This window comes from Neophocaena asiaeorientalis, unplaced genomic scaffold, assembly GCF_003031525.2.
Source record: "Neophocaena asiaeorientalis asiaeorientalis breed wild unplaced genomic scaffold, Neophocaena_asiaeorientalis_V1.1 scaffold189, whole genome shotgun sequence".
Classification (NCBI taxonomy): domain Eukaryota; kingdom Metazoa; phylum Chordata; class Mammalia; order Artiodactyla; family Phocoenidae; genus Neophocaena; species Neophocaena asiaeorientalis.
In genome coordinates this window covers 235,165-252,061 of record NW_020174049.1, presented here as the reverse complement: position 1 = coordinate 252,061, position 16,897 = coordinate 235,165, and the positions used below count along the sequence as shown (strand labels likewise).

Genomic DNA, 16,897 nt, shown 5'->3' with positions numbered 1-16,897 from the left:
GAGCAATTGTACTCTGTGCCAGGTACTGTTGTAACTGCTTTACATGTATTACCAGATCATGTAGGGCATTAGAGACCTTTTTAAGAATCTTGTTCTATAACCTTTGGACAGTAAGAAGTGAAAAGGAGTATCTTAAGCAAGTGGATGATATAAAAATATTTGGAAAGGCGCAAGAGTGATTTTGAGTTCTTTCTTTTTTTTTTCTTTGGCTGCATTGGGTCTTTGTTGTTGGCGTGGGCTTTCTCTAGTTGCAGCGAGCAGGAGCTACTCTTCTTTGCAGTGCACGGGCTTCGCATTGCAGTGGCTTCTCTTGTTGCGGAGCACGGGCTATAGGCACGCGGGCTTCAGTAGTTGTGATACGTGGGCTCAGTATTTGTGGCTCACGGGCTCTAGAGTGCAGGCTCATGAGCTGTGGTGCAGGGGCTTAGTTGCTCCATGGCATGTGGGATCTTCCTGGACCAGGGCTCGAACCCATGTCCCTGCATTGGCAGGTGGATTCTTAACCACTATGCCTCCAGGGAAGTCCCAATTGTGGGGTTCTGATTAAGCTCTTACAGTGGGCCAGATAATAGCTGCATGATGGTAGCTTGGTCTAGGGTGTGGTAATAAGGATTGAAAGAGGTAGGTGAATTTGAAATATATATAAGAGGTTTGGTGATTGAATGGGTGGCAGGAGTTGAAGTGGAAGGAGTTAAAGCTGATTCTCAGGTTTCTGGCTGGAGCAATGGGATAAGTATCATTTGAGAAAGGGAAGATTAGGGGAAGAACTGGTTGAGAGAAGAGTTTATGAGTGCCTCTGTTAGGGGCATGTTGAATAGGCGGCACCAGTGAGATATCCAGGTCAAGCTGGCAGTTGAATCTTGGAAGAGATGCATGGGCTGGAGAGATAAATATATAATTACTGGCAAAAGGGTATAGGTCAGATTGTCTAGGGCAGTAATTCTGAAACGTTTAGAGTAGATCAGAACCATCTGGAAGATTTAATGCAAATTTCTCGGCCTCACTCCCAGAGTGTTTTCATTAGTAGCTATGGTTGTGGAGACCGAGAGTTTGAATTCCTAACAGGTTCCCAGGTGATGCCTGTTGCTGCTGATCCAAAGGGGACATTTTGAGAAGAAGGTGTAGAGTGAAAGAAGAGACCCAGAACCTAATCTTGAGCAACTCATTTTTGATTCCTCAAGATTGTTGAGGAATCTACAAAGAAGACCAAGAAAGAAGTAGGAGGAAAAAACAGTATTTATTATACTTACCTAAGGCTGTGAATACTTTGGTGAAAATATTTCCACGGTATGGTGGCACAAAGGCCAAATTGCAGGAAATGCTATATAAGCAGAAGGAGTGAAGAAAAAGTATAAAATGTAGGAGAAGTTTTGCTATAAAATGAAGAAGATAGTATAGAAGATATTTAAAGGTCAATGAAAAGATGCCAGTAGAAAGAAAGAGGCCGGGGGAGGGAGGTTTGTGAGTGGCGGAGAAGGCATAGGAATAGTTTATAGCTCAAAGTTTCAGGGGGGAGGAAAAAGATAGGTTCCAGGCATAGGTGGCATTACATGGAGAGCCACCTTCTTATTTAAAAGGTGGGAAAGAGGAAAGGATTGGAGCAGGTATATTTGTAGATGTGTCAGAAAGTTGATTTAGTTCCTCTCTGACAGTTTCTGTTTTCTCTGTGAAGTAGATGAGGACATCTACTAAGATAGAGAAGCAGTTTCAAGGAAAATGGAGAAAATGTGACTGGTCTTTGCAGAAAGTGGGGAAGTGAGTTGACCAGAGAAACATGATAGGATTGCTAAATTGTGTTGAGTGCCTAGGTGGGATTAGTGACTCTGAAGATAACAGAGTGTTTGTATTCCTCTCAGCTGCACTTAGATTTTGGGTGCAGGCAGGGAGAAGGTAAATAGGATGGATGACTATAAAGTAGTTGAAACTGTAGAACTATGGGACAAGGATGCTTAGAGTGCTAAAAGAGAGTCTTTGAAAGGCTGGATGGACCATGAAGGATAAAAAGGATGGAGAAAACAGATGATTATTTAGAAGTAGGAATTTCTGTGTTACTTATATACATTTACTGTATATAACTAAGTTATATAAGTCTTAGCTCCTAACGTGAGCTAAGACTTTGTTCCCACCAACACCACTATTGCCACCTTCCCAGGCCATTGACATTTTTTTAAAGTGGTGATTATTATTAGTTTTCTGCATTCTTCTTTTTTTAAAGCAACATCTAGATTTGAAATTAAATCTACGTTTAAAGCATTAAATTTCTGTGTATATTTGTATCTATATCTACACACACCTAGGACTTTGTTTTCTAGAATTCTAATCCACAATAAGAAAGCTCCTTTACAATCTATTTTGATCATGAGTTTTAGAATATACAGGAAAGAACTATATAGAAGTAACATGATTTGGTGTAACTCCTGGAAAATATTCTTGGAAATAATAAAGGAGATAAAGTGACAAATTTACACCACAGTTGCTGACCTCTTTAGGACTTCAGTAGCAGGAAATAAATTGCTTTCACTATTCAGTAGTCCCCCCTTATCCATGTGGGATATGTTCCAAGACTCCCAGTGGATGCCTGAAACCATGGATAGTACCAAACCCTATATATACTGGGTTTTTTCCTATACATACATACCTGTGATAAAGTTTTGTGAATAAATTAGGCACAGTAAGAGATTAACAACAATAACTAATAATAAAGTAGAATGATTATAACAACATATTATAATAAAAGTTATGTGAACATGGTCTCTCTCCTCAGGTTCTTCAACTCTGCCAGAAATGTGGCAGTGGCTTTTTCATTGGCAGACACAGCCTCTCCAGTAATTTTTATATTTTTCAGTCTAAACCTATTCCTGAATCTGTGTAACCATCCTTTACTTGCAGTAAATGGCTTGGTGTCACTCATTTCAGGGGATCTCTTGCTGAAGTTTTTGTAGATGTTCAATGTTTTCTGGCCCAACATATTGCTGTCAGTTGGAACATATACTGTTCATGTCCTCCATCCACAAATTTAATGCCTTTTCCATTCTTACTAAGCACTTATGCACTGTGGCTATAACTTTTGCACTCTGAGGTACGACAGCAAAACTAGCGCAAATTTTCCTTCTTCACAATTTCACAGATAGAAGACTCGTTCTTACCATAAATTTTAGCAACCTCAGCATATGAGCATACAGTTTTTTTCTTACTAAGTTTAAAACTTTCACTTTTTCACTTAGAGGAAGCACTTTGCAACTTCTTTGGCATATCTGAATAGCACTCATCACTACTCTGGCTCTTTGGGAGCATTAAATAAATAATAATAAAGTGACTTGAACACAAGCCCTGCAATACCATGACAGTCAATCTGATAACTGAGCTGGCTAGTGACTAACAGAAGGGATTCACTGGACAAAGGGATGATTCACATCCAAAGCAGGATGGGCTGAGCTAAGGAGCTGGCATGAGATTTTATCATAGTACTCAAAATGGCGTGCAATTTAAAACTTATGAATTGTTTATTTCTGGAATTTTCCATTCAGTATTTTCCAACTGCAGGTAACTAAAATATCAGAAAGTGAAACCACAGGTAATGGGGGGACTGCTGTATGTGCGTTTGCTGGTAAGAAAGGAGAAGTAATAGAAACTGGAGAAGGCAATAGAAAAGGGGGAGGGAAAGGAAGATAGAAAACTAAAATATAAAGGATAAAACACATAACCATGAGTGTTTTATTTTAGGTCCAATTCCTGCTTTTTCTGTTGGACAAGGAAAAGATGTTCGGTCAAGAAGGTGCCAGTAAGGAGAAAGCAGAGGGACCAAGAAAGTGGAGGTCTCTATAAATTCAAAGGATAGACGAATGGGAGTAAAGAAATTTTTTAAAAGAAAGAAAGATTGACTTGGTACCCTGAGGAGGCTCCTGGGTCAAAGCAGTAAAAGAGATAGAGTGATAGAAGATTGTAGTTAAAAAGGAGAATTGACTGTAGTCAAGCAGGAGAATACTTGTGTCAAGTTTCGGGTTTCAGTGGCTGAAGATGAAGCTCCTTGAGGTTGAAGATCTAAATAAAACTAGTGCAGGAAGTTGGAGAAGAACATCAATATATATGCTAAAATTACCAAAGATGATGGCAGGGGGAGAGGAAAAGATGAGCTTGGTGCAAATGTTCTGTACATTAGCAGCAATGAAGATGCAGGTGTGGATTTCAAGAGAAGATGTTGATAAATGGTGATCGTGGAATATTTTTCCAAAAGCAGCGATATGGAGTATTGCTCTTTGCTCTTTGAGTAGGAACAACTCACTACTTGGGAGAAGGCTGTAAAACAGGGGATGTCTGTGTGGATGAGTGGGGATAGTAAAGGTAAAGCGATAAAAGGACTGCTTGAGAAAAAAATGGAAAATATAGGGGAATATGTTGGTAATGAGTAGGGGCTAGAAGACGACGGGCAACTAGCAATGAAGTTAATGTGGAGAGGGGGAAGGGCTGAGCTGAATGAGTGCTGGAGGGATTTTCAAGGGGAAGGTAAGTTTGTACCTTAAAGCAGCCACTATGTATATATAATAGGGAAAGGGAAACTGGAAATTGCTAGAAAGGCTAAAGTATTGGTCTCCAAAGTATTCTCATCATTCATTCCATGAGTAAAAAAATTGAGCTCACTTCCTTATATGTGTATTTAGTTGCCAATTATATGCATACACTGCTATCACTGTATATTAATAGCATTTTTTAGTAAAAGATTAAAAATAAAGAAGAAATTCTAACATTTTTTTTCTCTGTATTCCACTGTGGAGACCACTGGCTAGAGGAATATGTTAGTAATTTAGGGCAGGGGTATAAAGTCTGTTCAATTTTATAATTGCAGGATCATATAAAAAGAACTGACTCCAAATTGGTGTTGATGACGTGATCTGTGGTCTGGTCTCGTAATCTAGGTGCTGACTCTTGTCACCTAATCTGTAATGTAAACCTTTTATCTGTGATTATGGAAATACATAACCATAAATACTTGGCTTCTAATTTTCAGCATAGAAATTTCAAGTAACGGGTTTTCTAGTATATTAAAAGGATTCTTCTAAGTTGCAATATTTTCAGTACCTCATAATACAGATTGTTAGCTCTTTAGCTATCCAAAAAAGTTAGGTCAGTAGAAAGACTAGGCTGTGTTCCCTTGTACACTCAGGAGTGGCAGCTTTACTCCTTTTCATCATGGACATTTTAATGAGGAACTCTTCTCAGAATGTATATGATGACCAGCCTCATGCGTAAATTTAAAACAAAATGACCCCCACCTTTCTGTACCTATCATTATATATAGATGATGTATGTAATAATACAATCTTAGGAAGTGAGAGAGGTTGCTTCTCAATTTTTATTAAATTATTACCAATTTATAACTGTTTGAGGTAGATTATTTTTCTTTTAGTATTGGCCTTTAGACCGCTTCTCATGGGTGATTGAGTAGAGCACAGAATTTGACAATAATTTTGTGGCTATCAGATAAATATCTAATACCTTGTTTAAAACTTTAAAAAAAAAGGCTAGTGAGGTGTGTGTGTGTGTGTGTTTCCTGTGACAGTTGGAGAAATATTAGGGGGGAAGTGGATGGGGAAGGAACAAACAAAATCCATTTTCAGGCTGAACTTTCATATGCCAAGATTCAATCTACGGCAAGTTTTGTGTGTTTTTTTTTTTTTTTGCGGTACGCCGGCCTCTCACTGCTGTGGCCTCTCCCGTTGCGGAGCACAGGCTCCGGACGCGCAAGCTCAGCGGCCATGGCTCACGGGCCCAGCCGCTCCGCGGCATGTGGCATTTTCCTGGACCGGGGCACGAACCCGTGTCCCCTGCATCGGCAGGCGGACTCTAAACCACTGCGCCACCAGGGAAGCCCTACAGTAAGTTTTAATGGCTTTATAACCCCCTGAAAATGAGAGATTACTGTGGAATTGCTGACAGATCCCTAACTCTAGCAGTGCAAGTTTGTTGCATTATTATATTAACCTCCGGGATAGAAGACAATTTCAAGCCCTAGAATGTTGATCAAAGGATTGAACACAAAGTATACATTTTTATTTTAATAATTCCTTGCCTGGAGAAATATTTGAAAAAGTAACACCGGAAGTAGAACAACATGATAGCATTGGTATTAGCTGAAAACAAAACGTTTTAATGTTTTAGAATTTCTAAGTCTTTGACGTGTATCTTCACTATTTTTTCAGTTCCTTAGGACACAGAGAATATCATAGGCCCTATGGGAGATCCATATATATATATATATATATATATGGTTTGGCACTATTTCTCAGACACCTTGCTTCTCAAAAACAGGTTAATGCATGAGATACCACAATCTAAATGTGATGCAATAAGATTATCATTAGTATGTTTTCTGAGGCACTCAGAATTGGGGCTGAGGACTAAGGAGGCAAAAAAAAGATAGTTGAGGTAAAAGTTTCAGCACTGACCTTTAAAGCTTATTGCTTAATACGTCCTCTAACCATTGTCCTCCAGTGACACCCTTCCCCCAATCTTTTTCTTCCGCAACGGGAGAGTCCACAGCAGTGAAAGGCCCGCGTACCGCAAAAAAAAAAAAAATAAGGTTTGAGAAGAAGAAATTTTGACATATACTAAACTTGACCTAAACACATCAAGTTCCTGTGTACTGAATTATGTGTATTATTTTAAAATGGTGTTAGGGGACTTCCCTGGTGGCGCAGTGGTTAAGAATCCGCCTGCCAATGCAGGGGTTACGGGTTCGAGCCCCCTGGTCTGGGAAGATCCCACATGCCGCAGAGCAACTAAGCCAGCGAGCCACAACTACTGAGCCTGCAAGCCACAACTACTGAAGCCCTCGCGCCTACAGCCCATGCTCTGCAACAAAAGAAGCCACCTCAATGAGAAGCCACGCACCACAAGGAAGAGTAGCCCCTGCTCAATGCAACTAGAGAAAGCCCGCGCGCAGCAACAAAGACCCAAGGCAGCCAGGTGTTAGGAAGGGGCTCTGTGGCAGGGAGGAGCTTATCTGGATTTAAAATTTTGCCAAGGATATGGATACAGAGAAAACTGGTAACATTCTTGCTTCAGGAGAGAAGTACTAGATAATGCCAGTTAGAGAAAAGAAGAAAATTTACTTTCATCTGTAATAACCTTTTGGACAGTTTGAATTTTGTATGAGGTGCACAGTATTACCTATTATAAACAAAAGAACAAGAAAAACTTGGACAGATAATTACCCGTTGTCTGTAAATTACTTTCCTCTCTTTTTTTTACTTCAGGTGTTTGCAATGGCTGCTACTGTGAACTTGGAACTTGATCCCATTTTTTTGAAAGCACTAGGCTTCTTACATTCAAAGAGTAAGGATTCTGCTGAAAAGCTAAAAGCACTACTTGATGAATCTTTGGCTCGGGGCATTGATTCAAGTTACCGTCCATCTCAAAAGGTACCTACCTGGATAAAAAGCTTGGAGGAAGTTTTGTAAAGCCTGTAGTAGAACAGTGTTAACATTTAGAACGTCTCGAAACAGTCTCTCTGCCAAATAATCTTTCCTTGTGGAATGAAGAAATTTATAGTGTTCTTTTCTTCCTTCAAGCTTTCAGAGAACTGTTACACTATATAGAGAAGTTAGCTGGGAGTGGGGGATATTCAGTTCTACTACTTTATTCCTATAGAAACCCACTTAAGATATATTTCAGTTTCTAATTCCTTATGATCAGAGTATTTTTTTAAGCTGCTGAATGAAACCGTAACCTGTGTTATAATTATTCTCTAATGTTTTAGGGGCGAAAAATAAAAGGACAGGGATTTTGCAATGAGGTGAATTAAATATGTATAGGATAATGTGAGGAATAAAGGAGGTATAGATGAAATGTGAGAACTGTGTAGCTCCCATCATAATAACAAAGTGACCAAGCAGCTTTATGTGAAAAGAATATACATTTTGGAACCAGACAAACCTGTTTTAAATCCCAGCTTACCTCTTACTAGTGTGGTGATAGATAACTTATCTTGAACATTTACTGTGTCATAGGTACTTTTCTCAGTGGTATATGTTTATCATTAATTTTAGTTGTGATAATTATCCTTTGAGATAGGTATTATTTATTTTTATTTTACAATAAGGAAATTGAGGTACACAGTAACTTCATTTCACCCAGCCTCTGTTTCTTTATTATTAAAATGAGGATAATAAGAACTACCTTACAAAGTTGTGAAAATTAAAAGAGATAAAGTATGTCAGCCACCTAGTGCAGTGTCTACCTGGTACATAATAGACTTTTAGTGAATGATAGCTCTTATTTGATTCTCTAATACCTAAGACATTCTTTCAAACCATTCTAAAGCTCTGGCCTTGAAACTTCATATCACCCAGGTCTATGAACACCTAGATACCAAACTGAGAAGGAGAGGACAGAACTACACGACTAGCTCAGTCTAATCCAGAATCTCAAACTCAAGACAGGGCCAAGTCCCAGACTCAGTGTCCAAGTGATCAGTGATATTTTGCTCCCAGCCTTCTTTGAAAGCTACCTCTAGTGTTCTCAAACCTTTTTATTGTCTTTTGAATAGTAGAGCCATTGTGACTTCATTTCTTTCACCATTCTCATTCTGGTAGGTTCAAAGAGCTCAAGCCAACCAAATTAATAAAATTCAACAAAATATACTAACAAATTCATTCTGCTCTGAGTATGGATATAGGCCAAACAGGAAATTCCCATTATTACTAAAGAAGCAGTATTTTGAGATTCTAAAACAGAAGGAATTTCATCTGTTAAAGTACATAAGAAGTTTGTTACAATTAAAAAGCCTCCTGCCCTTAGGTTTCTAACTGGAAATGACTTCTCATGGTCAGTTTAGAGAAAATACTCTGCTAGCTGTTTTTAAAATACAGATTCATTTAATTTTAGTCTTTAACTGGCCATTTCCATCTCTAGAATTGTGTGAGAATCACCTAGAAGCAATGGTGTGCTTATAAACATTATCAACTGGGGATAATTCCAAGGAGCTACTATATGCATAAGCTTTCTTTTAACAGCAACAGATAACAAATATATATACATATCAGAGTAAAAATAACAAGGATTGCAAGTTTAAAACAGAAGGGAAAGATAAACCACAGACTGAGAGAAAAGGTTTGCAAATGATGTATCTGATAAAGGACTTGTATCCAGAATCTATGAAGATCTCTTTATACTCAATAATTTAACAAATGCTTTAGCAAAGAAGATAAATGTGTGGCAGATAAGCACTTGAAAAAAATGTTTAACACCATTAGCCATTAGGGAAATGTAAATTAAATCTACAGTGATATGCCACTACATACCTATTAAAATGTCTAAAATTAAAAAGATTAGCCATACCAAGCATTGGTGAGGATATGAGGATGTGAAGGAACTGGGACTCTCATATACTCCTGATGGAAATATAAAATGGTATACCACTTTGGAACATGGTTTGGCAGTTTCATAAAAAGTTAAGCATAAACCTACCATGTGATCCAGACATTCCACTCCTACATGTTTATTCTAGAGAAATGAAAGTATATGTCCATATAAAGATTTGTACCTGAATGTTCATAATATCTGTATTCGTAATAGGCCAAACTGGAAACAACCCAAATGTCCATTAATAGGTAAATGAATAAACAAATCATGGTGTATTTGTTCAATGGAGTAGTATTCAGCAACAAAAAAATGAACTTTTGCTACACTCAACAACATTGATGAATCTCAAAATAAATATTGCTGAGTGAAAGAAGCCAGAAAAAAAGAGTATATACTGCATGATTCCATTTATGAAAATTTCTAGGAAATGCAAACTAATCTATAGTTGCAGAAAGCAGATATGTGGTTGCCTGAGACTGGGTGGCTTAGTTTTTCTAGGATGTCTACCTCTAAGAGTGAAGTTTTTCTAGGATGTCTGCCTCTAAGAGTGATTACAAAGGGCAACCAGGACACTTTGTGAGATGATGGATATGTTCCTTATATTGATTGTCGTGAAACAATAGAGCGAAACATATCCAGTTTTACACTTTAACTAGGTGCAGCTTGTATATCAGTTATTCCTCAATAAAGTTGTTTAAAGAAGAAGGCAACACATTGGTCACTACGTGATGTCTTAATTTTTAACTGATAGTTGTTTAGATTTATGATCTGTTTTTTTTTTAACAGTATATTAGTCTGAATATTTAATTATGGGTATCTTTTTAATTTCACCTATAGGATGTGGAACCACCCAAAATTTCAAGCACAAAAACTGTTTCCATTAAGCAAGAGCCCAAAACATCATCCACTCTTCCTTCTGGCAATAATAATGGCAAGGTCCTAACAACTGAAAAGGTAAAGAAGGAAGGTGAAAAGAGACCTGCTGATAAAGTAAGATTTTATTTTACTCTAGTAAATCAGTCAATGAATCAATCAGTTTATAGGCCAGAAAACGTTTTGTGCTTACTTTTTGTATATAATAGTGGGTAAAAGTACATAATAACCACTCAGTAAATACATTTTGATAATTATGGGTGTTGGTTTTTTGAAATTAAAATTTAGAAACATTTTAAAACCATTTACTGAAGTCGTTGTCAATAAATATTTGCGCTCTAGAAGATGTACTAATTTCATGTATAACTCAAGTATTCTAGATGGAACTGTTGTTGAAAAGAAAAGATGGCGAGGAAAGAATAAAGATGTAAATGACTAAACATGAAATTTGTTACAGAATGGTGTACCTTAACAGGGTTACAGATACAGATAACTCTTGGATTGTCTATTTTGAATGATTTCTGCACATAATTATTAGGATTTTAGCACTTAGTAAAAAATACATTTAAAAAAACTTTTACTACCCCTGCCCTTAAGGTGGGGTGTTTTCATACTTTTTTCTAAATATTGGCTACTCATAAACTATATTGCATTGTTTTTATATAAAGTTAAAAGCACAGAAAACAATATAATATAGTTTATGAATAGCCAATATTTAGAAAATATATCTCTATTTTCCATATATATATCTCATATATATCTTTTAGCAACTTTTTCCACTCAGCAATGTGCTTTTGAAATTTACCTATGTTGATACATGTAGATTTGAACATTTCTTTCAGCTAACATGTGGAATATTAATTCTATAAATAAACCAGTTAATCCATTCCCCCGCTGATGAGCAGTTAGCTTATTTCTCCTTTTCCTGTATTACAGTGGGGTTTCAGTGAGCTGCTTTATACGTATGTCTTTGCCCACATGGTGGTAGTTTCTATAGGATGTATACCTATAAGTGGATGTAATAGGATGGGTACATCTTCAACATTATTAGACATAGTGGACGTTTGAAGCAAGTATGGCAATGTGTTAAGCCTGAACGACTGGTAGAAGTTCATTATTTACTTCTTTTCAATATATATTAACTATCACTACTTCATTATTTAAAATTTTAAAATAGCCTTAAAAATAGCCTTAGTAGTACTATGGCTTCTCAATTCAAAGCATCCAGTGGGGGGTTGGGAGGGCACTGTAAGTAAATCCACTGAACTTCCAGGATTCTTTAATGGATAAAAGAGTACAAAGAGAAATACAGATGCATGCTAAACTGTTCTGATTTATTTATTTCTACCTTGTTGGAGTCTTTTAACATACTGATTATGAATTTATTATAAATGTTCTCCAGGTCTTTAGTGTGTACATCTCTTCCTAACTATGTGAAAATATCTGTTGAGTGGACTTGGTCATTGCACACTGTCTGTCTTATCTTGTGATAGATGTGATAGATGTCTATCACATCTCTCAGTGATTTAAAGTTTATTCTAACCTGTTACTTTCTGATTGGGTGCTTTTTATAGATGAAATCAGACATCACTGAAGGAGTTGATATTCCAAAGAAACCTAGATTGGAGAAACCAGAGACACGGTCCTCTCCCATTACTGTCCAAACCAGCAAGGATTTAGCTATGACTGACCTTTCCAGCTTTGAGGAGACCAGTGCTGATGATTTTGCCATGGAGATGGGATTGGCCTGTGTTGTTTGTAGGTTAGTTGTACCTTGCCACAGATTCTTTTGTGTCTTTGTAAAGAGCAAACAACTTAAAAGAAAAAAAAAAAGACCAATTGTTGGGTGTTTTTTTTATTTTGTTTTTATAATTTGGAGGTGGGTAGGAGATAATTAGATCGATAAGTAGATAAACCTCCCATATGGCAATTTAGTGTCTTAAAAATTGTCAAAATTTTATATTCTTGACAGGCATCTTTAATCAGTTATGTTGTAGTAATATTTTCTGCGTTCTTGGCTTCTAGAGGGAAAGCAATTATTGCTTTTTTTTTTTAGTGAGAAAGAGTCTGTTCAGCAGACTTTGGGCACGAACCCGTGTCCCCTGCATCGGCAGGCGGACTCTCAACTACTGCACCACCAGGGAAGCCCCTCATCTTTCTGTTTAAGAGGACTATGTTGCTTTTTTTTTCCTGAAGTGTTGATAGTATTTATAAAGTAAATGGTTATATATCATTTTCTAAAATACCATTAAATCTTTTCCTAAGGATAATGGAAATGAAATTAATGGATCATGTAGGTTATTCTGAGTGTTGTTTTGAAACGTGGGTTCATAATTATAAAAACATAGATAATTCTGCTTAGTAGAAGATGCATCTTAAAAATCAGAATAATTAGATTTTAAACTCCTTGATGCCAGGAGCTATGTCTTTAATTGTTAATGACTTTCATTGCCTAGCACAACAGAAAAAATTACCACCTTTGTTGCTGTTTTCTTCATGAAAATGTTAAATTCTGGTCCACTGGGACTGAGTGCATACCTATAAACTTTTGTGAACCTTATAGAGAATCAGTTAATGTACTTCTGAATAGGATCATTTCGTTAGACCTTCGTTGTTTTAACATATATTTGTTTATTTCAACTTTTATCTACTATAAGAGTTATCATTTTTATATAAAGAAGTAAATGGTAAAGTAATAAGGGGGAAAGGACTAGTAATTGTAACCCTCCGTAAGGAGACTCGTTATGATAGTCTAAGGCTGTTGCTGTTGGAATTTATACTTTTTTGATACACATATTACTGCATTCTATTTAGTTGATTAAGACATTTATTTATTGAACACCCTGTGTCTGTGCAGTAATGTGCTAGGCCCTATAGTTAATTAGGTCCAGTTTCTAACTTTAGGCAACTCAAATATTAATGAAGAAGATAGAACAATATGTAGGCAGCAAATATAAAGGAATTTAATAGAGGTACAAAGAAGATGTTATGAGACTGTTGGAGGACTAGCCAAAGTCTACTATGTACCTTCTGGGAGAAAGAAAAAAATTCCAATGAGAAATGACAAGGAGAATATAGCCAAATTTAGTCTTTAAGTCATCTTATACATTTCTTAGTGGCTGAGCATAACCTTTAAAAAATGAATTGTTTGTGCAGGCTACAATGTTGGGATTCGTTAGTTTGCTCTTTGGCTTTTCTGGGGTTTTTACCCTCTTTAATTTATCAAACTTTACCAGAACAACCCTAAAATGGCTTTAAATTGTTGCATTCAAATAAATGTAATATTTAATGGTATACTTTCTTAGGCAAATGACAGTGGCATCTGGTAATCAATTAGTAGAATGTCAGGAATGCCATAATCTCTACCACCAAGATTGCCATAAGCCGCAGGTGACAGACAAAGAAGTGAATGACCCTCGCCTTGTGTGGTATTGTGCCCGATGTACCAGACAAATGAAAAGAATGGTAGGAATCATTTTTCTCTATTTTAAACAATCTCTGTCAATTTTTTTGTTGATATGTGCTTTTTAAGATAAAAATTTGAACATTTATGTTATTGAAAAAAATCATATAAGCTGATGATTTTAAATGTTTGTGTATATGTGTGATTTTTGTGTCTATGCCTAAATGGACCAGACCATGTATATGCATTTTTCTCTGCTCAGCTTTTAACTTGTTCTGTTATAAAGATCAGAATTGGAGACCCACAAAATATAAATATTCCTTACTGGTATGTCAGTGTATTTATAAGCATTTAGAAATACTACAAAGCACTGTGGGAAGTGGTGAGATACAAAGCCCCAGACTCTGCTTCTGGTAAGGAAATATTAGAAATATCTATTCCTGAGTGAGTGTAAACCACCAAACTTACAAACTGTGTACAGAGGCAGTATTTGTATGTGCATCTCTGTCTTTCCTCCTGTGTTTCTCTCTCTGTTCCTCAGTCTTTCCTTCTCATTGTCTTCAAGTGACCATTTATCCTATATTCCCCAGTACTTTCTCAGTTTACTGCTCACAAACATAACTGTCTTTAATTTCATACTGAAACATGTTTTCATTTGTTATATTGGATAGTTTTCTAACTTATTTAAATAGTAGATGGATGAATGTTATCATCTTCCTTTTAAAGAAATCAAGTTGTTATTTACTTCAGTGACTTGTTTGCTTCCCACATCCGCCCTCCCCTGCCTTAGATTAGGGACGCTCTTTTTGTTTTAATTTTATTTTTTATTGAAGTATAGTTGATTTATGTTATGTTAGTTGCTGGTATACAGCAAAGTGATTCAGGATATTGACTATCCCTGTGCTATACAGTAGGACCTTGTTTACTCATTCTGTATATAATAGTTTCCATATGCTAATTCCAAACTTCCAATCCATCCCTCCCCCACCTCTCCCACCTCCTTGGTAACCACAAGTCTGTTTTCTGTGAGTCTGTTTCTGTTTCATAAATAAGTTCAATTGTGTCACATTTTAGATTCCACATATGATATCATATTGTATTTGTCTTTTTCTTTCACTTAGTATGATAATCTCTAGGTCCATCCGTGTTGCCACAAATGGCATTATTTCATTCTTTTTATGGCTGAGGAATATTCCATTGTATAAATATACCACATCTTCTTTATCCATTCATCTGTCAGTGGACATTTAGGTTGCTTCCATGTCTTGGCTATTGTAAATAGTGCTGCTGTGAACATAGTGAGTGCATGTATCATTTCGAATTGTAGTTTTCTCCGGAAGATTAGGGACTCTTGATAGAAGGGTTCTCATATTGTTAACCAAGTGAGTTTCTACATAAATTTTTCTGACCAAATATATCTTTTTAAAGTTAGAAGTACTTAGTTAAAAGTAAAAAAAAAAAACAAAAACAAGATACCTACTTTACTTTTTAATCACTCAAATCAGAAATAGATTATGTTTTATTCCTATGAAAAGTAGTAACATTTCAGTAGTATTTATACTTTCTGTTTGTAATGGGAAATTTCTTTGACATGATACAATTGTTTTCTGCTCAGTCTGATTTTTATTTAGTTTATTACTTAAACTAGCCCCCCAGGACCTCAACCAAAGTAATTACGGGTGAGCACAACAGTGCATTCCAGTGCCTTGACACAAGTAGTCACTAAGAATTGGTAGTCAAAATAAATAATTTGTGACAGTAATCTTTCTTTAGTATAGCTTCAAAGTTTATTATTATTTTATTGTAAGTCTCTTAATAAAGTAAGTACCGTTCTCTCCTAAGTTTTTACTCCCTTACATTTTGTGACTTAGTTTACACCAGGTCTATATTTATAGTTCTAACCCTCTTCCTGGAATGAATTTTGGCAGCTGACCAGATATCCTACAGTTACTTTAAGTTCAATGTTTTTAAAATTAAAATTGTTTTCTTCTCCACTCAATTTTTCCTCAGTTGCCTGAACTAGAAAACATTATCCTTGATGCCTCTCTTAATTCCACATCCCTTTGTTTACCAAACTTGTTAATTCTACCTCTTATGTATTTCACAAATCTGTTCATTTCACTTTTGTTACCCTGTCCCACAAACCCCTCATTTCTTGTCTATTGCTTTAGCTCCTTCAGTCCACTTTACACACTGCAGTTAGAATATTCTTCTAAAGTAATTATCTAACTTTATCTGTTTAAGTGTGCCCAGTGGCTCTCAATTACCTATATAATGAAGTTTTCCTTGTTAGGGTGGATGTATGGACCTTCTCTCTTTGACCCAACTCTACCTTTGTATCCTTCTCTCCCACCACTTCATCATATACACCCACATACTGTGGCCATGCCAGACCAAATGGTTCATTCCCTGAGTATGTGGTGAACTTTTCGTGTTCCCATATGTCCTGCTTCTCAGCTTCTCCTCATCTGGGATACCTTTTATTCTTTATCAACTTTGCAAATTAAATGTCTAATTAATTTGTCATTAAGACCTAGTCTCATTCACTGGCAAAGCACCAGAGCAAAGCTCAGGACTGGACACATCCCACATTCTGTTGTTCTCATTTTAAGATACATAAATGGAGGAAATATAGATTTGCACCAGAAATCAGCAGTCAGTAAGTTCAGTCTGTATGTCCAAGAGTCAAGTGCTGAATAAGGGGCCATGACTAATGTCAGAACATGATTAGATACACCAAGAGTGGACCTGGAGAAATACCAAAAGATGTGATCTGAAGTGAGCCTGAAGATTAGGATCCGGTAAACACAATGTTTAGTGAGAGAAAGAAATTTGGAAATGGTGGGGATGCTAAATCCAGTCATTCTTACTATAATTGCTTTCAGTGAGGTTCTCATATATATGTGCATTGGTTATTGGTCCAAGATATCTCAAGGATACCATAAATAACATCTTATATCCCCTTTCTCCTTGCACTAATTTCTTAACTAGGGCAGGTTCTGCAGTACACATTATTATAGGAAGACGGGAAGACAGAGTTTATAATGGTGGGTGGCAGGGTCCAAGATTATTCTTTTGTTTTGTAATTTTCTGTCTACCAGGTAATGGGTTTTGCCCCAGCACTAGGTGAGAGACTCATGACTTACTGCAGTGGTTCTCAATCTAAGGTGGTAACACACTCCTACTCAGCAGTAATAGAAATACATGGTATTTTTGATTGCTGCCATACTGGCAACTATCGCCTTGAGTGGTGAATGTCAT

The 16,897-nt window shown here is 36.6% G+C and overlaps 1 protein-coding gene across 3 annotated transcripts in view; it reads left to right on the top strand.

The window, feature by feature from the left end:
• The window catches only part of INTS12 (integrator complex subunit 12), a 33,736-nt gene that overhangs the window by 2,899 nt on the left and 13,940 nt on the right, over window positions 1-16,897 (top strand). For all 3 annotated transcript variants that reach the window (XM_024754045.1, XM_024754043.1, XM_024754044.1), the window contains exons 2-5: window positions 7,254-7,418; window positions 10,198-10,350; window positions 11,808-11,995; window positions 13,539-13,698. In XM_024754045.1, the coding sequence (XP_024609813.1) occupies window positions 7,263-7,418; window positions 10,198-10,350; window positions 11,808-11,995; window positions 13,539-13,698 (657 nt within the window). In that variant the 5' untranslated portion in view covers window positions 7,254-7,262. The remainder of the gene's footprint in view (window positions 1-7,253; window positions 7,419-10,197; window positions 10,351-11,807; window positions 11,996-13,538; window positions 13,699-16,897) is intronic.